General features: G+C 38.8%; 1 protein-coding gene across 10 annotated transcripts in view; it reads left to right on the forward strand.

Moving 5' to 3' along the window:
* fnbp1b (formin binding protein 1b) overlaps positions 1–26705 on the forward strand; it is a 289323-nt gene that overhangs the window by 193662 nt on the left and 68956 nt on the right. For 4 of the 10 annotated variants that reach the window (XM_080212262.1, XM_080212264.1, XM_080212263.1 and 1 more), the window contains exons 9-10: positions 8939–9133; positions 13121–13303. In XM_080212262.1, coding sequence (XP_080068388.1) covers positions 8939–9133; positions 13121–13303 — 378 coding nt within the window. Of the gene's footprint in view, positions 1–8938; positions 9134–13120; positions 13304–20639; positions 20724–26705 lie in introns of all 10 variants that reach the window. The other 6 variants (XM_080212266.1, XM_080212267.1, XM_080212268.1 and 3 more) reach the window with 2 other exon arrangements.

Below are 26705 nucleotides of genomic sequence, written 5' to 3' on the forward strand. Positions count from 1 at the left end.
CCTATCTATTCTAATCCCATTTTCCAGCTTTAACCTTGTTTTCTTGTCTTCAGCCACAGTCTTGTAAGTTATGGCATTTCAAATGTTCACCTAAATACTTCTTAAATGTTGTCAGTGTTCTTTCCTCAACCACTTTTTCAGGCAGTGAGTTCCAGATTCCTCTGGGTGAAAAGGTTTTTTCTCAAATCCCCTCCAAATCTCCTGCTCCTTACCTGAAATTTATGCATAACGGTTATTGATCTTTCTACTGAGGGGAAAAGTTCCTTCCTATCTACTTTGTCACTCCTAATGTTGTACACCTCAATTAGGTCCCCCTCAGCCTTCTCTCCTTTAAAGAAAGCAATCTCAAAGTCATCCAGCAAATCTCCTCTGCACCTTTTCTACTGCAATCACATCCTTCCTATCGTGTGTCGACCAGAACTCTACACACTGCTTCAGTTGTGGCCTAATGAGTGTTTTATACAGCTCCATCGTATCCCCCTGCTCTTGTATTCTATGCCTCAGCTGATAATGGCAAGTATCCCAGATGCTCCTTAACCACCTTATTTACTGTCTTGCTGCCTTCAGGAATCTTTGAACATGCAATGCAAGATCCCTCTGTACTTCCTAACATCCTTCCATTTATTGTGTATTCCCTTGCCTTGTTAGTCACCTCAAAATGCATTAGCTATGATATTGAATACTGGAACAGGCTTGAGGGGCTCTCAAGTCCATTTTCAAATCCTGTTCACATAACCTATAACCCATTGATTTTATTCTCCTTTTTCTAGCCTGGGAGTACTGGGAACACTTGTAATACCCTTCTGCCGCTCAGCTGATTTCTTGATATCAGGCCTGTCAGTTTTGGGATTGATTGTTGGTTGGCCTATTGTTAAAGCTGACTAATTGCTGCATTTAGATTTACAGTGAAGTCTGTGCACTGCTGCAGGTGGCTTCCTCCTCCAACTTGACTGTGTGTGCATCTAAACAACTGTGTAATGCCTTCTGGCTCATTCATCATTCATGGATGGAACAAAGCTGAACTGTTTCCAGATGTTGTTTTGTTATCTGTTCCAAGGATGTTGTATACACTTGGGATGAGAGGGATACTGTTATTTGATTTTTAAAAAAAATGTGCATCCACTCCTGAAAATAGATACTTAAAGGGAAAGTAGAATGTAGCAAAGTTATTTTAGTGCAAAATGCTCTATTTTATGTCATAAAGTTCCGAAAAATATTTGCAGACTTAGTTTTAAATGTCACATGTTTACCAACAAGCTAGTTTTCTTGTTCCACTCTTAGCTTCTGGGCCAGGGATATCTTACAGTAACTTTCTTGGATGCTACTGGAACCTCAATTTCAGAACTAGAGTCAGTCTGGAACCTCCCAATCCTGCTCCTGGTTAGAAATGATGAAAGATCTTTATTTCTGAATATAGCTTTATAAAATATTTAAATTAAAACACTCCCATTAGACATACCTTTTTTTTAAATTCACTATACATGAAGTTAAGCACTGCATTCAATTTGCCTACAAAGTGATTCATGACTATGTAGCAAAAATATTATGAACAATTCTTTAAAAGTGCAAACTCTTCCACCTGCAGTGTTTTCCAGATTACAAGATGGAAAGTTTTCTGCTCAGAATTTGAATATTAATTGTTCCTATGGTTTGCTCCTGATGTAAGAGGAAAGCTAAAATTTGTCATACTGAAACTAGATGCTCTCCTTGGTTGTATTATCTCAGGGTTTGTCATCTTCTTCTGTTTTAATATGTGAAAGTTATAGTCGTTATTTTTTTGAGCCCTCTTGCGAAATATATAATCTCAAAGGAATTAGGATATATTTTTACATAAGTAGGGAACAACTTCCGGAAAAATTCTGCAGCTGACACTTCTGCCTTGTTTGAGTGTTGACCAGGCCATATAGAACATAGAACACTACAGCACAAACAGGCCCTTCAGCCCACAAGTTGCACCGATTACATCCATACCTACCAAGCCATAGAACTATCTGTAACTCCTAATCCCATTAAATCCCATATACTCATCCAGGAGTCTTTTATATGAGATTTAATGGGATTGGGAGTTACAGATCGTTCTATGGCTTGGTAGGTATGGATGTGATTGGCGCAACTTGTGGGCCGAAGGGCATTCTACAAATATGTAGACCTTAATCTTGCCCGCCAAGGCCTTCTCATGATCCCTTCTGGCTCTCCTAATTTCCTTTTTAAGCTCCTTTCTACAAGCCTTATACTCCTCTAGATCCTTAACATCTCCTAGCTCTCTGATCCTTTTGTACACCTTTCTTTTCTTCCTGACTAGGTTCATCACAACCTTCGTGCACCACGGTTCCCGCGACCTACCAAAACCTCCTTGTCTCATCGGAACGTTGTCGTGCAGAGCTCCAGTCAAACATTCCTTGAAAATCTGCCATCTTCCTTCAGTACTTTTCCCCAAGAACACCTCCTTCCAGTTTACTTGTCCAATTATCTGCCTGATGTCTTCATATTTCCCCTTACTCCAGATGAACACCTTCCTAGCCTGCCTGATCCTATCTCTTTCCAATGCTATCGTGAAGGAGATAGAATTATGATCTCCATCCCCGAGATGCTCTCCCACCTAGAGATCTGACACCTGTCCTGGTTCATTAGCCAGCACCAGGTCAAGTACAGCCTCTCCTCTCGTAGGCTTATCCACGTGCTGTGTCAGGATACCCTCCTGAACACACCTAACAAACTCCTCCCCATCTAAACCCCTGACCCTAAGGATATTCCGGTTGATGTTTGGGAAATTAAAGTCTCCCATCATGACAACTCTGTTATTACTGCATCTCTCTAGGATCTGTTTCCCTATCTGCACCTCAACTTCCCTGTCACTATTGGGCAGCCTATAGAAAACACCCAGCAAAGTTATCGACCCTTTGCTGTTCCTACAGAGACACAGAGACTCCGTAGACAGTCCATCCACGACATCCACCTTCTCTGCAGCCATGACACTGTCCCTGATCAACACTGCCACTCTGCCACCTCTTTTGCCTCCCTCCCTGTCCTTCCTGAAACATCTGAATCCTGGCACCTGAAGTACCCAGTCCTGTCTCTGAGACATCCAAGCCTCTGTAATGGCCACCACATCACATTCCCAAGCAGCAGTCCATGCCCTAAGCTCATCTACTTTATTCACTACACTCCTGGTGTTAAAATAGACACACCTCAGATGTTTGGAGCTGTGTCCAAGGGAATGTTTTGATAAATTCTTGTGCTCTACTAGGTACTTAATGCCAGCAGTTGAAGCACTTCATTTATGGACCTTTTATAAATTGCATATAAGCTACAAATGTCTCAGTAATCATGTCATAATCCAATTTGATTGTAACCAGGTAAATTTAATGTTTCTCACACTAGTCATCCTCTTGGCAATCTGAACAAGATTAGTGATGTAGTACCAAATGATGGTATTATGCTGTGTGCCCGTACCCACAGAGAGCTGGGATGAGGTTGTCCTAAACTTATTGCATTTGGAACATTACAGCTGGCAGAGAGAAAAAAATCCTTGTCCCATTTAACCTGGACTAAATTCCAGTCTACAGCTAAAATTTGTTGGACAAATAGCACCACCACTTGTCTCACTTCCGTAAGTGGCCTTGATTAGTTTACTGTTGTTATGGTAAATATCATATCTTAGTATTTGTAATTTCCTATGTTTCGGCATTATACAATTAAGTGTGATGATGTGACTTATACCATGTTTTATCAGCCATCTAGTGTGAAATTTATGCAAGGGATCAATCCATTTTTGTTCTTTGTATTTGAAGATGATTGGAAATAGGAAGCACTGTCTGAATTTGTTAACACAAAATAGTTGGTTTGCCAAACAATGAAAAAGGTAAAGGGCCATAAAAAAGAGAAAGAGCTAATGGAATGGCAGGCAAGTTAGCCGAATGGGCAGGGAGATGGCAGATGAAGTTTAATATGGTTAAGTTCCTTAATAAATTTTGGGAAGACAAAATAGGAGAACCTACCTAGTGGAAATATAGGTGTGAACAAACTGCAAATGAAATTAGGGCTTCAAATACGTAACTTATTATAAATAAGTCTGTCGAAAGAAAAACTTGATTGCTTTTTCGATTTCATAAGTAGGGGCATAGAGTTAAAGAGTGAAGAAGTAATGATGTCATACAAATAAAAGCAAAATACTACGGATCTAGAAATCTGAAATTAAACAGAAAATGCTAGGTAAGCTCAGCATGTCTGGCAGCCTCTGTGGAGAAACACAGTTAACATTTTGAGTCCACGTGACCCTTCTACAGAAGTGAAGAGGGGGAGAAATATTTTCAATTATATACTTGGCGAGTAAGATGGCGCAAAATGGAAGGTCAGTGCGTTCAGAAGATTTTGATAAAGATGTTATGGACATGAGATAAAGGGCTGTGAATTGTGCCATTAGGGATTGAAGAGTGTTAATAGTGGCAAAGATAGAGTGGCAGAATATTCTAAAAGGAGAAAATAGGTCAGTGGGAGTAAAGCTGAGAAACCAGGGATAGTGGCCAGGTGGGATTGTGTTGAGACAAGCCAAGGGAACTGAATAACAAATAAAAAGGGGAGAGTCGAGATGGAGGGAAAAGTTCACAACCTAAAGTTATTGAACTCAATGCTAGTCCAGAAAGTTGTAATGCTTAATCGGGAGATGAGGTATTATTCTTCCAGGGTTGGGCTTCACTGGAGCATTGCAGCAGGCTGAAAATAGACATGTGGGCATGAGAACAAGACCCTCCCCATAATCAACTCACTTTGGAATTATCTCATGGGAGATACTTTCACTTCAATTACTCCATCAACAATTCATGTCCAGAGTTTCAGTCTTTCCCTCTGATATTCCTTTCCCTGGATCTCTGTATGCTTTCAGACTTCACCTTTCATGCACACTCCCAGATATTTGACTATGCCAAACAGAACACCACTGCCCCAAAAAACCTGCTATAAGGAGTCACCAACCTTCAGCTGTCTTCTCAGCTCTTGTGGCTTCTTTCAAGCTCACTTTTCCACTGTTCCCTGCAGCTCTGTCTCTTAATTTAGAGTATTTTTCTCTTCACTTAACAGTATCTGTTTCAGATTCTCGTCCTTGTACCTTTACTAGATAATGTTCTTGGAACCTCTTACTATCCCACTCCCTGGCTTGGGATCACCTTTTTGACGCCTTTGCCTGTGACCTCCTGCTCACTGAGACACCTTCTCTGGAGTGGTGCTCCTCTATCAGGTCACCTGACCACCTTTTCACGCTATATCACTTTTTCCTCTTTTATCTTCTGTGCTGGCTTCCCAAATTGGAAAAAAGTGAGCTGCGCATGTTCACAGGCTCTGTTCCTGCAGGCCCAGCCTACAGATGTGCACATATGCAGCCATTCCCTGGCTAGCACAAAGCAGAGTAAAAAGTCTGACAACACCAGGTTTTAGTCCAACCTATTTATTTGATAATGTACTCACAAGCTTTCAGGGTTAGCCCCTTTGTCAGGAGAATGGAGAGTTTTGGCCTCAGACAGAGCATATAAAGCACAGACAGTTTAGAGATTACTGATTAGAATGCGAATCCTTACACCTAACCTGCTGTTCAAGACCTGAAGTGGCTGATAATGTGAGTGGAAGGAGCACTGATCACAGGTTAAAGAGATGTGTATTGTCTCCAGACAGTACAGTAAGTGAGGTTTTGCAAACCCAGGCAAGTCACGGGGGTTACAGATAGTGCGACATGAACCCAAGATCTTGTGTTGTCAGACTTTTTACTGTGTTTACGCCAGTCCAACGCCGACATACCCACATCATTAGCACAAAGCAGCCCAGTGGGAACTGTAGGTCCTGTACTCTGTGTTTTTCTTTCTTCCTTTGGGGTTTGTTATAATCCCATGACTGTAGAGGAATAGCAACATAGTTTCAAGTTTGAATGGTGTGTGGCTTGGAGAGGGAACTTATAGGTTGTGCATCATGGGTTTGCTGCCCTTATTCCTTTAATGGTAGGTTTGGGAAATGCAAGTAAGGATGTAGTGAGACAACAGCTAAAATACTATGCATTATATGCAGATAAGGTTCATTAGGTTAATTTTTTGGCTGACAAAGTTATCTAAGTAAAAAGTCTGACAACACCAGGTTTTAGTCCAACCTATTTATTTGATAATATACTCGCAAGCTTTCGGGTTAGCCCCTTCGTCAGGTGAATGGAGAGTTCTGGCCTCAGACAGAGCATATAAAGCACAGACAGTTTAGAGATTACTGATTAGAATGCGAATCCTTACACCTAACCTGCTGTTCAAGACCTGAAGTGGCTGATAATGTGAGTGGAAGGAGCACTGATCACAGTTTAAAGAGATGTGTATTGTCTCCAGACAGTACCTCACTTACTGTACTGTCTGGAGACAATACACATCTCTTTAAACTGTGATCAGTGCTCCTTCCACTCACATTATCAGCCACTTCAGGTCTTGAACAGCAGGTTAGGTGTAAGGATTCGCATTCTAATCAGTAATCTCTAAACTGCCTGTGCTTTATATGCTCTGTCTGAGGCCAGAACTCTCCATTCACCTGACGAAGGGGCTAACCCGAAAGCTTGCGAGTATATTATCAAATAAATAGGTTGGACTAAAACCTGGTGTTGTCAGACTTTTTACTGTGTTTACGCCAGTCCAACGCCGGCATACCCACATCAAAGTTATCTAATACAGAATGGTTGAGCAGTTTGGGTCAAAACTCATTGGAGTTTAGAAGACCAAGGGGTGATTTTATTGAAAAATATATGATTGAGAGGGCTTGACAAGACAGGATATATGTTGAGAGGGTGTCACCCCTCATGGGGCAATCTAGGCTAGGCAGCATGGTAACAAATTAAAGGACTGCCAATTTCAGATGGAGATAAGGATGAATTTCTTCTCCCCTAGTGTTGTGAATCCTTGAAATCCTGTCTTTAAATCACTGAAGATATTCACAACTCAGGTCAATTGTTGAATATGGGGAATCAAGGATTATGGGAAACAGACAGGAAAATGGACTTGAGGCCAAAATCAGATAAGCCATGATCTTGATGATTTGCGGAACAGGGTCTAGTAGCTATTTCTTATGAACTAGAGAGAATGGATTTTATTTGTTTGTGGAGAACATTGTTTTTAAAGTTTGTTTATTAGTGTCATAAGTAGGCTTGTATTAACACTGCAATGAAGTTACTGTGAAATTCCCGAAGCCGCCACACTCCGGCTCCTGCTCAGGTACACAGAGGGAGAATTTAGCATGGTCCAATGCACCTAACCCGTCTTTTGGACTGTTGGAGGTCTGTATATAAAAGTCTGTGTAAATGATTTAAGTTGAGAAAAGATTAATGGAGCCATTTTGTCTTGAAGTGTTGAAGAAAAGGAATAAAAGGTGTCGGAATGTGAATTTGTAATCTGATATTGTGGTGGGTTTGAGGTGCAGCTAATTAGGTCAGATAAGTTGAGAGCTTGTCAAAGGGAAATCACATGTAAAATTTTGCACTGTACAAGAGTTCAATGAGTAAAAGGAAGAAGATTTGGTATGTTTATTGGCCCAAAAACAGAGACAAACTCAACATGAAAGATTTTTATATTTTGGAAAAGTTAAATTCAACGACATGCTGAGGACTTGGAATTATAGATGAAAGTGAAAAGGAGAAATGTTGTTGGCTGGGGGAGGTAGACCTGCTGCAGAAGCTCTGGGTTGGGAGAAGGTGCTGTTTGAATCAGCCTGAATCAAGCCAGAAAAGTCCTGAGGCCAAAGAAAGCAATCTTTTTCTGAGGTTTGAATTTCCGCAGCAGAATGGAGGAGGTGTTGAGAGATTGTGTGGCCTGTGCCTTATGAAAGTGAAACCGGTTTTGCCTTGGGGTAGTATTACTAGATTTTTATAGTTAAACATCTGTCAAGGAGTGTGGCCAGGTGATGTTAACTTGTGGGTCTGACTGAGTAGGGAGTCTTTTTGAGGGATTGTTTTGCAAGGCTAATTTTTAACTATGTAGCTGTTGTGTGCTTAAGTTTTCTTTTCTCCTTGTTAATAAACCTTGTACTTTTAAAATCACAAAAGTGTTATTAGATTTTGTGCTGCTGAGCTTAGTATGTTTCCTTGGTTTCAGAATACTAAATAATTTGGCCCAGTAAGCCAAGTTTCCCTCTGGGATTTAGTTTGTTTAGCAGTTAACATCTGCTATGGTCATAACGACAAGGTTTTGAAGCTAAAATCATGAGGAGACTTTCAATACAGGATCAGTGAAGATTGATGAAATTTAATTTTTTTTCAGTATGGAGTATTCTAATAGAATTGTATAGGGTAAAGCTGTTTCTTTTGGTTGGGCAGTAAGTGATGAATGTCTGTAATTTAAACTGGTCAACTAAGTGGTTCAGGTGATAGGAGAAATTTCTTCAAACGGTTGAAAGTATTGAATGCTTCGCCACAGGCAAAGATCTGTCTAGCTTCTCCCTTGGCTCCAGAACTATTTGAAGCAGATGATAAAGGGCAATGGTAAAATTTGGGACGGTGACATTAGTTTGCATTGTTCTCGCAATATCCTTCACCAATGATGTATCTTTATGGTTCTCACTGTATGATCTGAAAAAAAAGGTGGAGCAAACCTGATGGAAACAAATATTTTTATTTCAGGAGTTTGGAATTGGTAAATTATCTAATTCCTGCATTTTTTAGATTTAAATTTTTCTTAGACAGGTTAACACTAAAATAGTGTTGTTTGCTACAAGAAAATATTATACATTTTTGGTAGTTTTGGCTCACCTGGTTTACATGAAATAGAATTTCAAGTTGAGGTCTATCTGTTTTTTATTCCATACGGTTGAGGAGTTTTCATGGAAGGTTGGAAAACGTCTCTTACTTTTGCTTTTGTTGTTGAATAGAATTTTGACTAGAAAATGCAGGGAACTGGTAAAATGATATATTTTCCTCTTTGTGTCATTTTAGGATACGCAACTGGTGGTAGAGGCCTTCAAGTCTGGGTTTGAACAGCCTGGAGATGTTGAGTTTGAAGATTTCAGTCAGCCTATGAAACGAACAGTTTCTGAAAGCAGTCTCTCCAATAGCAGATCTGATGGCAAACAAGAATCTAAAAGTGGCAAATCCAAGGGCAAACTCTGGCCTTTCATCAAGAAAAATAAGGTAAAAGCATTCAGTATCTGTGTACATTAATCTTACAAATGTCTTGCCTCATGTAGTATCTATCATGGTTTTGTGTAACTAATGTAATATTCCATGACTTTGTAATGGGGTTGGTGGCATCGCTATGAATTATTTTGATTTTACTTCAATCTTAAATTATAGTTTTGTTTATTTATGTTTATTATGGTTTGTTGTTACATTTTGCTTAAAAAGATCATGTTTTTGTTTTCCACGCAAGTAACTAACAAACTGACCATGTTTTCCACATCATGTGCAGCAGCATGTTCTTTTACTAAACATCCATTGAAGTAACAATTTTTTTTAAACATAGGACAATCGTTTTGTACTTTTCTGTGATATAATTTTCTCATAGGATTTAGCAGTTCATAGTAGGTATGCCAGCTTAACCTCAATTTTGTGTCCTAATAAATTACCAGAAAATTAATGTTTATCAAAAAAATTGAGTTACAAAATATAAATTTCAGACAGAAACATAATTACTCCCGGACAGCAGAGAAATGCACACTTTCTCTGAATTTCACTAAAAAATATTATTTCAAAATAAAATTTATTAACATGAGAGAAATCAGTATAATGTAATCTTGAATCCTGGAACTTGGCGAAAAAAAGCATTTTAGATCTATCTTGCATACAAACTGCAACACAAAATTAATTTGTGGTAATATTCAAAAGCTCCATGTGAAAAGTAAAATATGGTAGAATCTATTTCTATGAACATATTTTATTTATATTCTATGGAATAGTTCAAAACTCTCCACAGTGGTTTCCTATTTGCTTTTGCGCGCGCGCTGTTTGTGGGAGCCAGGGGTTGATAAAAATTCAGTCCCTCAATGTTAATATTGGATCCCAATGATCAAGAGCTGGTGTTTCTAAACTCCTCGATTCTTCTGTTCCTCAGCTCCATTTGGACTCTTATTTTCTGATAAGGTGGCCTCCTTATTCTTCCCAAAAGAACAGACAGGTTGAGGGTGCGAAAAAGGAAGCTAAAGCCCTACTCATTGATATCAAGCTGCATACGGTTAGGTGATGCATAATTAGGCACTGTAGGAAAATATCCCTGATACATGCCTAGCTCATATGATTAATGTCATTTGGACACAATATCAAAGGCCTAGTGAGTAAAAAGAAGCTGTTGGGGGTGATCTTACCAGAATTTGGCAAAATGTCAATTCTGTTGAGAAAATCGGCATGAAACTCTCCAGCTCCACTGGTCTGTTTTTCCTCCAGATCTCGACACTTTAACATCTGAGAAGAACGCTATCACTCTGGTGGGGTAGTGCTGGCTCCACAGAGGGTCCAATCACAAATAAGAATAACCCCTCCCCCACACTCACAATTTTCCCTGGCAACTCATTCAGCAAAAAGTCTGACAACACCAGGTTTTAGTCCAACCTATGTTGTTGTTGTTGTTGTTCCTGGTGTTGTCAGACTTTTTACTGTGTTTACACCAGTCCAACGCCGGCATACCCACATCATGACAACTCATTCAGTGTCAGCTACCCTCCAACCAGGTTGGCTATACTGACCATTTGAGCCTCCAGAGGAATCCCCTCAGGTTTGTATTTGACCAGACCTGTGTATGAATATTTAGTGAGCAGGGATAATTTGATGAAAGGGGTGGATGATGAAATTTAGTAAAATTTATTACAGTCAGGTTCAAGCCCATTCTGGCTATGTACATCATTATATTGCTGGCGAGAGGTAGATAAAATCAGAAGCTGCAATCTCACCGGTGAGATTTCCAATTTCTGTTTTCTGGTGGATTTTGCACCTTCTTTGGCAATCTCTCACGTGAATAGCGCAGGGCTCAAAATCCTGCCCGTTCTTTCCAAAGAATAGAAAGAAAACTGAGGGAAAAAAGTAAGAACACTCAATAATAAAATAATCCTCAGCATTAGTTTAATATTTCAGTGTTCAACAGTATTGAACATTTAAATTGATTAAGAATTGTTTCAACTGGAATTAACGAACCTAGAGCATATGGAATGAGCTGGTAATGCAGTGAAGTGGGAACAGTGAGTGCAAGGGCTTCCAGCAATGGGAATTCGGTGGAGTATGAAATCAATGTTTTAAAGGGGTTTGCATTAAATTAATACAGAAACTTCTTTTTACTAAACTGAAATTTAAGTTTACATTTCAAACTCTCAACTGAAGTGTGTTGGTAGATGCTGTTTGGTGAACAAGGCCAGGGGCTAAGCATCAGATTGTGTAGTTGGAAGCTGGTGATTTGTGCCGGATAAGCATACAAAGGGAGTTAGTTGCGAGTGTTCAAGCCAAGAACATAAAGGAATGAGCTGGGAATAGTATGATAGTCAAACTAATGTCACTGGGAATTGAGAGATTGGGAGTTGGGTGCAGAATGGGAAAGAGTGCGTGAAGTAAATTAACTAATATTAAACACATGGCCTGTGAACTAATGAATAGAATTTTGGAAATCAAAAATATTGCCAGGTCAAATTAGAGAGAAAAACATAACCAAACACAGACACTGGAAATGAAGACCCACCAGCATTGTCCTGATTATAATTGAAGAGGAAATTAAAGGTAAAAACAGAAGAAGGGGGAAAATGGGATGGGTGAATAACATTGAGATGTGGACTAAGGGGAGGCTTGAAGAAAGCTAGAGAAGTAGTAACATGATGCAATGACCCTACTAGGGCTATGATGAAAATGACTGAAAATATCATCTTAAACATAGAACTGTTAACTAAACCAAAAATGACAATACAGGAGGCAACAGTGATGTATTTATTATTCCAACAGGACTTGGGACCTTCAAGTGCCAGGTGTTAGGCAAACCAGACTGTTAAACGTGCCACGTGTTAGATATGTATCACTGAAACTCCAAATCGTAGAACTTCAGTTTAAAACAATGCCAACACATGAGGCAGGAAGAGCAATTTCTGGATGAAGCATTTGAGGATGGTCACAGCATTGAGGTATAAGGGAATTAGAGGAGGTTGGAGGAGAAAGGATAATGAATACCCAAGAAGTTTTGAATTTTTATCTTGTTACCATTGAGTTTTTCAAGAGATTTTAATTTTTATTTAGTTTTCCTTGGCTTCTCACTCGTAATATTGAGCCAGAAGTCATTGAATTTTAGTTCTTTTTTACATTCTTGAATCCTTTGGAAACCACTCTCTTTAGCCAGAGGAATCTGCTCCTCTGAGAGTTTAGTTCATGGTGCAGGCATGTAGTAACTATTCTTCCTACCCTGAATTTCTCCAACTGTTACATCAGTGCTTATTTAAAATTGAAGTCAAATTCACATGTGAGATCCTGAATAGTGTTTCCAGATGACCTCCACCTTGATATGAATCAGAATGTCATTTGTTCTTGGGTCAGCCAGGATCAAAGTGTCAACATTTTCAAGCGTATATATTATTCCCTCCAGGCTGTGTTATGTGGGTGGTTTAAAAACATGGCTTGAAGAACTGTTTGCTGATGTTCCCACTCAAACTCTTTTTCTTGTGTTTTTCCACGGGGCATATGTTTTTTTCTGTGAATAATGAACTCCATGGGTACCTGTCATTAATGGTCCTTGCTTACGAACAGAACTTCGATCTTAGAACAAAACACACGCATTGTGAGCACATAGATTGTGAGCTGTATGTTGATTTTCCTCATGACGTGTCAAGCGATATATGTTAAAATCATTACCTTCTGGTTAAAAAAAACCTGGCATATCTACTGAAGTATAATTTACAGAGTTGAAGTGTGCATGTTTTGCAGAACTGTAACTACTTTTGCATGAGCTTTCTATCAAAATATTCTTGTTGCTTTCTGATTTTACCTTATTCTCCCTTTTGTTTATCTTTTCTCATTAATTTCTTTTGTCTTATCAATTTTCTTTGCAATATCATGGCTTAAATATTTTTGTTCATGGGCTTTTGTGGTTCTTATTTCTGTTTGCTTTTTTTTCTCCTTTTATTTTACCCTTTTTACTTACCCATCTCTTACTCGTAGCTTATGTCCCTTTTAACATCTCCTCATCAGCCTCCTCCTCCTCCCCCTACCTGTTCCTCACCTTCTGCTGTTCCAAATGGCCCTCAGTCTCCCAAGCAGCAAAAAGAGCCCCTCTCTCACCGCCTGAATGAATTTATGACCTCCAAACCTAAAATCCACTGTTTCAGGAGCCTAAAGCGGGGGGTAAGTTTGCTTCGATCTCTTTGTAATTCTCTTTCAATCTTTGCACGCCTCTTTTAAAAAGTGTGTGTGTGTTTGTACTGTGTGTGTGGTTGTGTGTGTATATATTTATATCCTGGCTGAAATTGTAGAGCACTTTGCAGTTAGCAAATTATGTCCTTTTTCTCTTCTTTGTACTATAATGCTTAAAAATGTGCAGGAATGCAGCTTGGGTTTTACAATACTAGAGTTTCTCAAAGACTTTTATTAATTTGTTAAGAAATCTTAACAATTTTACACCAGCAGATTTTCATTAAGCAGATTTAAAGTCACTGGCAAAAGAGCCAGAGGTGAGTTACTTTTACATAGTTATGGTCATCTGGAATGCACACCTCAAAGGGCGGTGAAAAGCAGATTTAGTAGCAACTTTCAAAAAGGAATTGGATAACTACTTTCAGGGGGGGAAATTATAGGACCCAGGAGAAGATTAGGACGAAATAGATAGCTCTTAACGAGAGGCTACAGAGACACTATGAAACAAAAGGCTTTGTTGATATTGATATGGGCTGGAAAATTCCATCATGCCGGGTTCCTCTGCGATAGATGCAGTGGGCCATTCAAACATCCATTGACTTTGGCAGGACCGGTAGATCCTGCCAGCAGTGGAGGGAGATGGGGGGTATGTTCATGCCATGGACTTCAGACAAAATTCAAACCAGCCTTCAATTTTAAAAACACAGTGCTACTGTCGTTTGCTTAGAATAGTAATTATCATAAGAATGTCCTTCTCTTCTGTCAAGCAATGTGGAGTACTACGATTGACCCAATAACCATGGGCTAGCAAGCAGGGAAAAGACAGGATTTGCACTGTTGCTGGCTTTCAGCAGTTCTCTGCTGAATATTCTGCCATTTAAGGGGACACTATTTGCTTTGACTCAGTGCATCTCACAAACAAATAGATTACGAATTTCTACAGGCTATGCTCATGTGAAAATTGGTAACTTGATCCAGGTAACAAAGGGCTTCAGTGTCTCATAGAATATTCCAGCACGGGGTCAGCACCTTTGAGATGAGAATACTTTGGGGTGGGTGAGTAATTATTACAAAGCACATTGGAAGTATTTTAGTGAGAAGAAATTGATTCAGTCTTTCAGTAAATTGCTAGAAATAGATATAAAAATGTTTAATACAAAATCATATGTAAATTACCTAAGACCTAGATGCTACTTTTTCCCCTTGTGTATCTGTAGGAGATTTAAATCTGCTTGGCTCTGTACAAAAGGTTACTTCCAGTAACAAAAGGTAACACTTGTGATGCACACACTGTTTCTCCTACAGTATCGTCAAATTACGTTGTATTCACAGCGTCGCATCAGGCTTTTTGAGTGGCTATATTCTAACTATGCCTTTAATGTGCTACACCAATAATTCACATTTATTGCAAATTATATATTCTCCTGCTTGTAGATTTTTGTGTCCTGCCAAATGCCATGAAGCATATAATGGTATAATAAACAGGTATCTTCCAGAAGAAATGAAATATTTTGAAGAGTGAAATCATAAAAAGGCAGTATAAAAGGAGAAACGTATTGAAAACTTAAGTTGCATTTCATGTTGTTTCCATAAGTTAAGGATGTTTAGGACAAAACAGATGCAAATGTTTCTTTACTATTTCGGTTTCTGCTAATTTTGGTGGCTTGATACAATTTGGCAAAAGCCTTCCTTGCAAAGAAAATAAATTGATTGAAAAATATAGGTTAGCCAGAGGCCCTGATGGTAGCTAGACCACCAAATGACACAGTGGTTGCATCATCTTGCCTACAGCTAAATATATTGGCCTTTTTCAAGAAATTTAGAATTTTGCAGTTTATAATGGTAAAAGATTTGCTAACCAGAAAACTGAACGTTGGCTGATACCTTTATTCCATACTCAGTACTTGAAAGTCAGTTCCAAATTACACAGCTTTCAAATTGTTTTTGACTGCATTGGAAATTCATTGCTTTTTTTTAAAAAAAAGTCTTTGGTTTTATTTGTCTACAGAAGTTGCCATTTTAAAAAGACAGTTAATTCTCCGTTATCCATTAGTTGTAGGTACAGTTTTAAGAATCAGTTTTTACAAACTTCATCTTCTTGTAGTTATTTCATCAAGAACCTGTGTCTTGGCAAAATGCTCATGATATTTTCTAGATTATCTACATCATAGTCAGTAGTCAGATTCAGCATTCAGTTTCAGTGTTATCATTATTTGTCTCAATGTTCATTTATTCCACAACATAGATGTGATCATACGAATTAAGAGCAAGATTAGGCTACCCGGTCCATCGCACTTGCTCTGACATTCAATAAGATCATGGCTAATTTGACTAACCTCCTTTCAACCTTCAATAACTTTCCACCACCCTGTTAATCAAGAATTTATCTACCTTTGCTTAAAAATATTCAAAGATTCTGCTTCCATTGCCTTTTGAGAAAGAGTTGCAAAGACTCTTTTATCCTCCGAGAAATAAATTCTCCTCATCTCTGTTTTAAATGGGTAGTCCTTTTTTTTAAAAAGTGACCCATTGTTCTAGATCCTCCCACAAGAGAAAACATCCCCTCCATATTCACCCTGTCAACACCCCTGAGGAAGTTGTATGTTTCAACCAAGTCGCCTCTTGCTTTTCTAAACTCCTAATAGATACAAGCCTAGCCTGTCCAATCTTTCCTTAAGAGACAACCTGCCCTTTCCTGCTATTAGTGCAGTAAACTGTCTCGGAACTGCTAACACGCTTACATCCTTCCTTCAATAAGGAGAACAGTACTATACACACAACTCCAGATACGGTCTCACCAGTATAAGAACATAAGAAATAGGAGCAGGAGTAGGCCATCTAGCCCTTCGAGCCTGCCCCGCCTTTCAATAAGATCATGGCTGATATGTTGTGTCTCAGTTCCACATTCCTGCCCTCTCCCCATAACCCTTAATCCCCTCGCTTATCAAAAACCCATCAACCCGTGTCTTAAAAATATTTAGCGAGGCAGCCTCCACCACCTCAACGGGCAGAGAATTCCAGAGATTCACCACCCTTTGAGTGAAGAAGTTCCTCCTCAACTCCGTTCTAAACCGCCCCACCTTGATCTTGAGGCTGTGCCCCCTAGTCCTACTGTCCTTTCTGAGTGGGAAGAGTCTCTCCACCTCTAACCTATCCATCCCATTCATCATCTTATACGTCTCAATGAGATCTCCCCTCATTCTTCTAAACTCTAACAAGTACAAGCCTAGTTTATTCAGCCTCTCCTCATAGCTCAACCCCCTCAACTCCGGTATCAGCCTAGTAAACCTCCTCTGCACTCCCTCCAAGGCCAAAATATCCTTGCATAAGTACGGCGACCAAAACTGCACACAGTACTCCCGCTGCGGCCTCACCAATGCCGTATACAGCTGCAGCAAGATCTCCCTACTTTTATATTCAATCCCCCTCGCTATGAAGGCCAGCATCCCATTAGCCTTCCTGACCACCTGCTGCACCTGCAGGCTGGGTTTTTGCGACTCATGCACAAGGACCCCGAGGTCCCTCTGCACCGTCGCCTGCTGCAGTTTTTCGCCACGTAAGTAATAGTCCTTCCTACTATTATTCCTACCAAAGTGGACCACCTTGCACTTGCCAACATTAAATTCCATTTGCCAGTTCCTGGCCCATTCGCCCAGCCTATCTAGATCCTTCTGCAGACTTTCCACACCCTCCGCGCAATTTGCCGTTCCACCAATCTTGGTGTCATCAGCAAATTTCGACACCATACACTCGGTTCCCTCCTCCAGATCATCTATATAAATGGTAAATAGCTGAGGCCCCAGCACCGACCCCTGGGGCACTCCACTAGTCACCGACCGCCAATCCGAATAGCACCCATTCACCCCCACTCTCTGCCTCCTATTTGACAACCAATCCTCTATCCACGCTAACACCCTACCCCCAACTCCATGCCCCCTTACCTTCTGCAATAACCTCTTGTGAGGTACCTTGTCAAACGCCTTCTGAAAATCAAGAAAGACCACATCCACTGGCTCTCTTCTATCCACCGCCCTAGACACATCCTCATAGAACTCCAATAAATTTGTCAGACACGACTTCCCCTTAACGAAACCGTGCTGCGTCTGCTCTATCAAGCAATTCCCCTCAAGATGCCTCGCTATTTCCTCCTTGATGACGGATTCTAACATTTTGCCTACAACAGACGTTAAACTAACCGGCCTATAATTCCCTGCCTTTTGCCTGGCACCCTTCTTAAACAACGGCGTAACATTAGCTGCTTTCCAATCTTCCGGCACTTCCCCAGAATCTAGCGACGTTTGGAAAATAACCACCAAGGCATCCACTATCACCTCCGCCATTTCTTTCAGAACCCTCGGATGCATTCCATCCGGTCCTGGGGACTTGTCCACAAGTATCCTGACAGTATCCTGTCAGCTAAAGCATAACCTCCGTACATTTATGTTCAATTCCCCTTACAATAAACCATAGCATTCTATCAGTTTTCCTACTTTCTTGTCACACCTATTTGCTTTTGTGATTCAAGTAGGGCACCCAGATCCCTCTGCATCTCAAAGCTGTACAGCCTCTCACAAGTTAAATGATATGCCTTTTATCCTTTCTACCAAAATGGACAATTCCACATTTGCCAGATCTTTGCCCACTCACTTAGCCTTTATGTATCCCTTTGGAGTCTCCTTGTATCCTCTTCACAATTTACTTTCCTACCTATCTTTTGTGTCATCAGCAAATTTAGGAACCATACCATCAGTCATTTATATAAAATTGAGAAAAGTTGGCCCCAACAAGTGGCACACCACTTGTTACGTCCTGCTGGTTTATTTGGTATCATAAGCTTTCGGAGCACTGCTCCTTTATCAGGTGAGTAGCCACTTACTTGATGAAGGAGCAGAGCTCTGAAGGCTTGTGATACCAAATAAACCTGTTGGAATTTAACCTGATGTTGTGAGACTTCTTAATGTGCCCACCTCAGTCCAATGCTGGCATCTCCACATCATGACATCCCGCTGAACAACTCAATTCTTCAATGAATGTTGTTAATATATTTTCACATGCAACTTATTGTAAAAGTTTATTTCTTAGTGTCATGAATAGGCTTACATTAACACTGCAATGAAGTTACTATGAAAATCCCCTAGTTGCCACACTCTGGTGCCTGTTCAGACATACTGAGGGAGAATTTAGCATGGCCAATGCACCTAACCAGTACATCTTTTAGACTTGAGAGGAAACCGGAATACCCAGAGGAAGCACATGTAGACATGGGGAGAATGTGCATACTCCGCACAGACAGTGAGTCAAGCCAGGAATTGAAACCAGGTCGCTAACACTGTGAGGCAGCAGTGCTAACCACTGTGCCACTGTGCTGCCCAAATTGGTTTATTTTTGTGAAAATAATGGTATGAAAAAGGCCCATGGCTTCAATTGTGCAAAACTGTCTGAAATGGTTTAATTTTTCGAAATAAAAGGGATTTGAGAACTGATTAAAAATTCCCACGTTTAATTCATAATTAATGGACCTTTTTTTAAAAGGTTGAATACAATGGTCGCTTCTTTGACATTTGCGTCCTAAACTACCTTTCTGCCACTAATTTGAAATGTATGAACTTTTGTGCTTTGTTTATCTCTTTGGAAATCAATGTCTGAATTTTTCTAAGTATAAAGAGGAAAATTAAGTGCATATTTATTTTTAAATTTTGTTGGTTTTACATTTTTTCCTGTTTGATTTTATACATTCTTCATAGCATTATATAATGGAATTTCTAGTTTGAAAAGAAGAACATTTTCAATATTTGAGCATTTCATAGTACCCACAGTACTTAACTTGAAAGATAAAAATTAAGAATTACAAATACATTTCCTCAATCAAGGTTTGCACAGTATTTTGAAAAGTACTGAAAAATTTCATTGTCAGGAGATCCACCAGTGTATTTCCAACTTGTAAACAGTGGTTGCGTAAACAGATGCCATTACTTTCGGACAGTATCCGATAGCAATATTGCCAAATACCTAGCACAAAATGGTCAACTGCAAAGTACAATGCAGCAAAAAAGTTAAATATAATCACCACTTAAGTGGAGTCTTCAGAAATCAGTAATTCATGAATTATGCCAGAACCTGAATGCCATCCAGAATACCCTCATATGGATGGTATCTTTAAATTAGGAGTGTAATAACAGAGTGAAAATTTGAACGGAACCATTTGCTGTAGTATTTTTGTTGGCTGTTCCCTTTAAGAAAAAGTAGAATTGGAATAGATAAACCTGTGGAAAGATTTATCACTTAAAGTCTTATTGTGAGAAGCAACATCAGAGACATCAAGGGTAAATGTGCTTTTGTAAATTGCATTAAGGTGCTAGCTGGATGTAAGATGGCAATCTGACTGCGATCAGGATGCTTGTATTTGCTACAGGTATTCTTGAACCAATAGCAACTTGGTTTACGAACTATGCTGTTACATCCACCAATGGTTTTAACCTTTTCCTTCTATCTATCTTGCAATTTCTTAAAATATTCAAAATCTTTCCTCAAGTAATGGGAGATATTTCTCTCAAGCAGTGGAGCCTATAAATAATTGCCTACTCTGCACTTTGCCTAAAAATGCTTTGCAGAATTTTTAATCAGAGTTATAGTAGAACTGAGTAATATGGTTTCTGTGGAAGCTCTGCTTTCCACAGAAAATTACAGTGTGATTTTAGCTGCAACATCAAGCTACCAAAATAATTTGCAACTAATTGCTTATGAACTATAAGCACATCTCATACTTGTAAACATTTTACTTATCTTCCAGTCAATATATTTAGACAGTTAATCAAGGTAAAAAAAAAACTCTGAGCTGATTTTCCTAATAAAAAGAAGGATTTTAAAAAACTTTTCCAACTAGGCAAATTACTGCACAAATATTTGGCTCCAAATGTCTAGATTCCTATTTCTGCTGCATGTTTTATTTTATATCTGCCAGCAAGGGATAAATAATCTCCCATTAAAGTGGGTCAAATGCAAAATGCTGAAATTGCTATTTGCCCTGTAGTTCAATTGGAAGATTAAGGATGTGTTTCTGTTTCAAGTTTTCCTTTCACGTCCGAGAGGGAAGGCAATTGAAAAGTTGACCTTATCATTTGACTCTGGTTCCAACAAAATTCAGATAAACCTTGACCATAGAACATCCCTGCGAGGTGAAGAGAAGTTGTAGAAACTCCATCCTTGATTGAGGAAATATGGTATTTCAGACCTACCCTGTATTTGACTAAATGTAGCGGGTAACAACTAGTTTTGAATTGCTGGCTCTTAATACGGATGTGTTCTTTCCCACAAACGTGCACCTCAGACTCGGTCTTTCTATTTTCACAAAGAACTGATGAAGAGGACATTAGGGAAACCTACTTATGCATATGAGGCGAGGGAATTTGTTGTAAGTCTATGTATGGTGACTTGCCATACACCCACCCTGCAGTTATTAGCCCCACTTACACAAGCAATTAAGTTGTATTTTGATCTCTCTTCACACTGACAAATATATGCTTAATTACGAATCGTTGAAATACATCAAGCTGAATAGGCAGAGCTTATGTTACTATGAAATGTAAAATAACATGTTTTAAAATGTTTTAAAGCTGTAAAAGCTGATGGGCTGCGCTATTTATAATGCAGAAGACATCAGGAATTATACTAATTAAACCTCTTGGAAAAAGCCTTACATGTTGAAGGAAGTTGTTAAACCCAACTGAGCGACACTCCATAACTGGTCAATTTTTTATTTATTTTCCTAAAACAATTTTGGTGCAAGCTTAAGTTTGCTTTATTTTATAAAAGTTATGACCGAGAATATTGTTTTCTGGACACCCCTTTGAGTTAAAGTAAAATATTTGCATACCTTTATTCATAGACATTGATAATTAACTCAAACAATTTGTGTAATGCAGTATTAAGTAGTTCACAGAGATATTACCAAAATACAGTTGATTTTGAGACCAAATCTGAGCATCTAATCAACTAACAATCTCATCAGGTGGTCAGTGCAAGGTATTATGCTAAAATTACTTCATTTTGGCATAGTACATTAGAATATTTGTCTGCAGCACTCTTGTCATAAGGTAAGAGTTTGTACCTCTGACCTTTCTAAAACTGAGTTCTACTTTTGCCCAAAAACCAAATTTTTCCCATAGAAGGAAACTCCAAAGAATTGCCTTCCAATTGTCCACTTCCCAGAAACCAGTCTCAAAATACTGTTTGCAAAGATTAGGAATGGGTAGTTCCTTTGATTAGGTTAAAAGTAACATGCTGCGGATGCTGGAATCTGAAACAAAAACAGAAAATGCTGGAAATTTTCAGCAGATCTGACAGCGTTTGTGAGAGGAGAATAGAATCATCATTTTGAGTCAACAATAATGTCTTTATATTATCTTTGATTTTTACCAAAGCATTTTCAACAATTAGTACTATCCCCCCAAAAAATCAAACTAATAAACCACCTTGAACATGTTGATGATGCACATTAACTGGGACAATAACAATAACTTATATTTATGTGCCACTTTTGAATGTAATTAAACATTCAAATACACTCCACAGAAGCATTATGGAGCAAAATTTGACATGGCCATCCACAGGAGATATTATGACAGATGACCAAAACTTGGTCAAAGCGCTAGGTTTTAATGAGTACCTTTAAGGAGAAAAGAAAGGGAGATTTAGGAAGGAAAGTTCAGAGCCCAAACAACTGAAAGCATGACCAGTAATGCTGGAATGATTATGATCAGGGCTGTGCAAAAGGATGGAATTAGAGGATTGCATATATCTGAAAGAGTTGTGAAGGAGCTTGTAGATCTAGGAAGGTGTCAGGTTGTGGAGATATTTGAAATCGGGTTGAGAATTTTAAAACTGAGTGCTTAATCAGGAACTGAGGAGTGAATGAGTCTTGATGAATTCAGGACATAGCCAACAGATTAATGAATGATGCCAGGTTTATGGAGGATAAAACATGGAAGTCTGATTCAGAGTGCATTGAAATAGTCAAATTGAGAGAAACAAAGATACAAATGTGGGTTTTAGCAACAGATAAGCTGAGGCAAGGGGCAAAGTTGCGCAGGGTTACAGAGGGTAATACAGGTGATCTTCATGCTGGCTGAGATATGTGATCAGAAACCTGTATTGGGATCAAAAATGGCACCAAGATTATGAACAATCTGGTTTGGCCTTGGACAGAGGAGAAGGGTAGTGTCAATGACCAGGGAAAAGAGTTTGTCATAGAAATTAGAGACGTTTTTATTTTCCCAAATTGAATTGAACAACACTTCTGTCCTTCCAGTCAAATAGTTGATAATTTGGAGGTAGGGGAGGGGCCAAGAAAGGTGTTAGTAGTGAGATAGAGCTTGGTGTTATCAGCATGCATTTGGAAATTAACGCTACATTTTTGGATGATAACACTAAGGATAAAACATGGATGAGAAATAGGAAGAGACCGGGAATCGATCCTTGTGGGATGCCAGAGGTAACTGTGCAGGAGCAGTAAAATAATCCATTGCAGATGATTCTCTGGTTAGGATTAGATAAAATTAAAATGAAATTGGGCAAGTCCCACTCAGCTAGATTGCAGTGGAGAGGCTTTGAAGGAGGTTGGTGTGGTTAAACACATGAAAGGCTGCAGACAGGACAGGGCAGCATATTTTACTTTTGTCACATTCACACCGTATGTGATTTGTGAGTTTGAGGGTTTATACCTTGACCTCCAAGAATACCTTGGAGTTTCTGGAAAGATGGACATTGATGTGGGAGACCACAGCATGTTCAAGCACTTTGAAGACAAAAGGAAGGTTGGAGATGGGGTCGTGCTTTGAAAGTATGGGGGAGATCAGGAGTTGTTTTATTTAAGGAGTGGGACAACGATGGTAAATTTAACAGTGTGGCAGCACCTGATGAGAGAGATAGTTAATAATATCAGCTAACATGGGAGCCAAGAATGGAAAATAGATGGTCAGCAGTTTAGTGGGAATAAAGGCTAGGCAAGCAGGAAGTGGGTCTCATGGGTGAGCTGAGCTTGGAGAAGAGGTAAGGAAAGATTGGAAGCAAAGTAGAGAGGGCACCAGAGAGAAAGTTTGGCCTGTTGTGCTAGAGGAAGGTGGAAATTGGCAGAGGCAGCTGACCTGCAAGTCTCAGTGTGTGTGTCAAAGAAGGTCATAATTTCAAATCAATTGTTGGAGATGAGGGTGGAGGGGCCAAAGGAGAGGAATCAACTGAATTTGCGTAAATAATCCATCCCAGCCCCTTGGACAGGCAATTACATTAGCCCCACACAAAACCACAAGTGCCCGTAATATCAAAAATCAGCATGAAATACTACAAAATTGTTAATTCCTGAAATAATTATGAAGTATATGTTTCCATGCAAAATATTTAGTCATGTAATCTATTATGATTAGCTTACTTTTCTGCAGATGTTAATCTTGCCTGTCTGTGTGAGAAATACTTCTGAGGTGCAAGATCATAAATTATTTGCATACATTAAATATATGCTAAATTTATAACTTATTCAGTGTGGCTAGTTGATGATTTCCTAATTTAGTCTTAAATCAATAATGAGTTGTAGTATCAAGGGAAAGCATAGCCTGATTCATCATTTTGCTGCTTTTAATTAATTAGTGTGAACAGGTGGCAAACAGAAATGCAGAAAGATGTTTTTACAGATTTTAAGCTACAGTGGTTTTATTTTCTGGAAAATTTGTAATAGGTGTTTTGTCAATTATTAAATTTGTGAAACCACTTGCTCTCATTTATTTGCTGTTAAGTAGTGGCTGTAATATCTTGTTACAATGAGGTATCTAATGATTTGTTTTGAGAAAAAAGTGTATTTGACAAGCTGTAGGAGCTAGATGTATATTTAAGAAGGAAAATTAGAATTTAAAAGACAAACTGAAATGTCCATAACCCCTATAATGTGTGATGTGCAGCTTCACTGTTGTGTATCTTTTTTTTAACTAGAGTTCACAATATCAACTTATTGCTATTTGATATTTTTCTCACAAAAGAGTGACAAGAGTTTTATCATGCTCTTAGTTGTTCAAGGTAATGATGTCCAAATTGGAGCAATTGGTACTCCCATTTCCTTGTGAAAGCGCATAGGCACACCTGATAACACATTTTCATTTGTATTAAGAACTGCTAACACACAAGTTTAAATGGTTGGTATGCACCATGTTCATCAACTAGGGGAAATTACATATCTGAGAAAATCATTTCATGTAGAAGAAGAAACATGGTTCATAAACTGTGAATAACAGGTATTATTGAAAGACAGGTATAAAAGGGATATAGAGGTAAAAGATAGAAATGTAGAATTCCAGATTTACATAGGAATTACAAGACTGCCTTACCTCATCTAACTCTATTAGTATATCCTTTTATTCCTTTCTCTGATTTGTATTTATCTCATTTTCTTCCAATATATGTATGCTGTTTTCTTCTACTACATATGACAGTAACAAAAAGAAGTCTCAGAGCATCAGGTTAATGTCCAACAGATTTATTTGGAATCACAAGCTTTTGGAGCACTGCTCCTTCATCAGTGAGTGAGTGAGAGCCACTCACTTGATGAAGGAGCAGCGTTCCAAAAGCTCGCAATTCCAAATAAACCTGCTAGACTTAACCTGGTGCTGTGTGAGTTCTTAATGTGCCTACCCCAGTCCAATGCCCGCATCTCCACATCGTATGATAGTAAGTGCTGTATTCTAACAATTCTCTGGGTAAAAACATTTCTCCTCAGTTCATTACTGGAGTTAATATTAACTGTCCTTGATATGTAGCCTCTGGCTTTGCACTCTTCCACAAGTGGAAACATCATCTTTACCCTATTGAAGCTCTTCATGATTTTAAAGATCCTGATTTGATCAAGGGGCCGAACTCTTTGTTGTAAATTAGGAACTCCATGGTGTAATCTGGGCAACTAATCGTATGTTACACAGAATAAATTTCACAATTGTGGAAACGGAATTTTAATTTCTGCATTTCATTCCCTGCCTTACTACCCCACTCCCACTCCTGCTCCATTCCACTCCACTCCCCCCCCCCACCCCAAACATTTGAACTGTTATTTAAAAATGCTCCAGATGGGCATGTGCTTGTGTTGCATTTTACTGAATAAAATGACCATTACATTGAAGAGTCCCACCTTAAATTTGATGAGCTAGTGCTATCAGTAACTAGTAGTTTCTGGTTTGAGATTGGGCTGTAGCATGAGAGGAGACAATATCCAAATAATTGATTGACTAATGAAGGGGATAAGGAAATAGTAAAGGCTGATTGGAACAGCTTCATCTTGTATTAGTTTTACTTGCACCTAAAAATAAACTTTAAAAATAAATTCTTACGGCCAGGAAGCAATAGCACAGGAACTAAGTGCATGGTTTTGCTGTTAATAATTACTTTCAGCACTATACGATCTTCCTGGTGAAAATATCAAGTAGAAATTCTGCAGATCAATCTCAGTAATGCAAGAACACAGTAACATTAACTGAAGAGATTGCTTTCTTCTCTGGTATCACCAGAGCATCTTATTTGCAGCAGTTAACCTCATCTTTATTGCTAATAGGCAAATGTTACATGAAATGTAATTTTAAAAAATACACTAAAATCAGGATGCGTCATGAACATGTATATTTTTGAGAAGGATTTTAAAGAAATGTTTAGATCCAAACCTTTTTTAAGTTTTAATTCTAACTGCCATATGCAAATTACTATAATGAGGTTAACCTATTTGTGTAAGTGGGGTTACTGACTAGAATTCACAATAACACATGGACTTGCTGCTTCATTGTTATGTGTTATTGCATCTTGTGGCTCCAAATCCCATCATAATTATCTGTAGAATAGATGCTTGCTAATGCTGTATTGAGAAGCATATGCAGGTTGAGTACAATAAACCATAAGGCTGTGATTTTGTGTTTCTCATTGTTAGTTGTTAAAAGCTATAAGATCATTCTTTATTGTTAGAACATAAGCTGTTTAAATAAACTAAACCTAAATTAGTGTTGTACTAAATTGATGTTCCCAAGTAATGGTCTCATTAGCATGCTTTCATTGGAATAAAAATGTGAATACTTTTAAAGCAATTCTGCAAGTGTAATATGCTATACCTATAATATGTAGGACATGGTCTCACCTGTTTGAATGCTTATGTTAAAAATCTCCATCTCAACCATGTTATACTTAGTGGTATTGAATAGTAAATATATGGTCAGTTTTTCACAGGCAAAAATGAGAAACGGGCAATTCACCGTCAAACTCAGATACACACAGTTGAGGAGTTGGTCACTGTGCTTTCTGTGTACTCGGGGATAGGACTAAACATGGAGTATCAAAAAAGGGGCAGGAAAATGTCAGATCAACTTTATCTTTCACT

This window comes from Carcharhinus amblyrhynchos, chromosome 25 (genome assembly GCF_965287045.1).
Source record: "Carcharhinus amblyrhynchos chromosome 25, sCarAmb.v2.hapA, whole genome shotgun sequence".
Classification (NCBI taxonomy): Eukaryota; Metazoa; Chordata; class Chondrichthyes; order Carcharhiniformes; family Carcharhinidae; genus Carcharhinus; species Carcharhinus amblyrhynchos.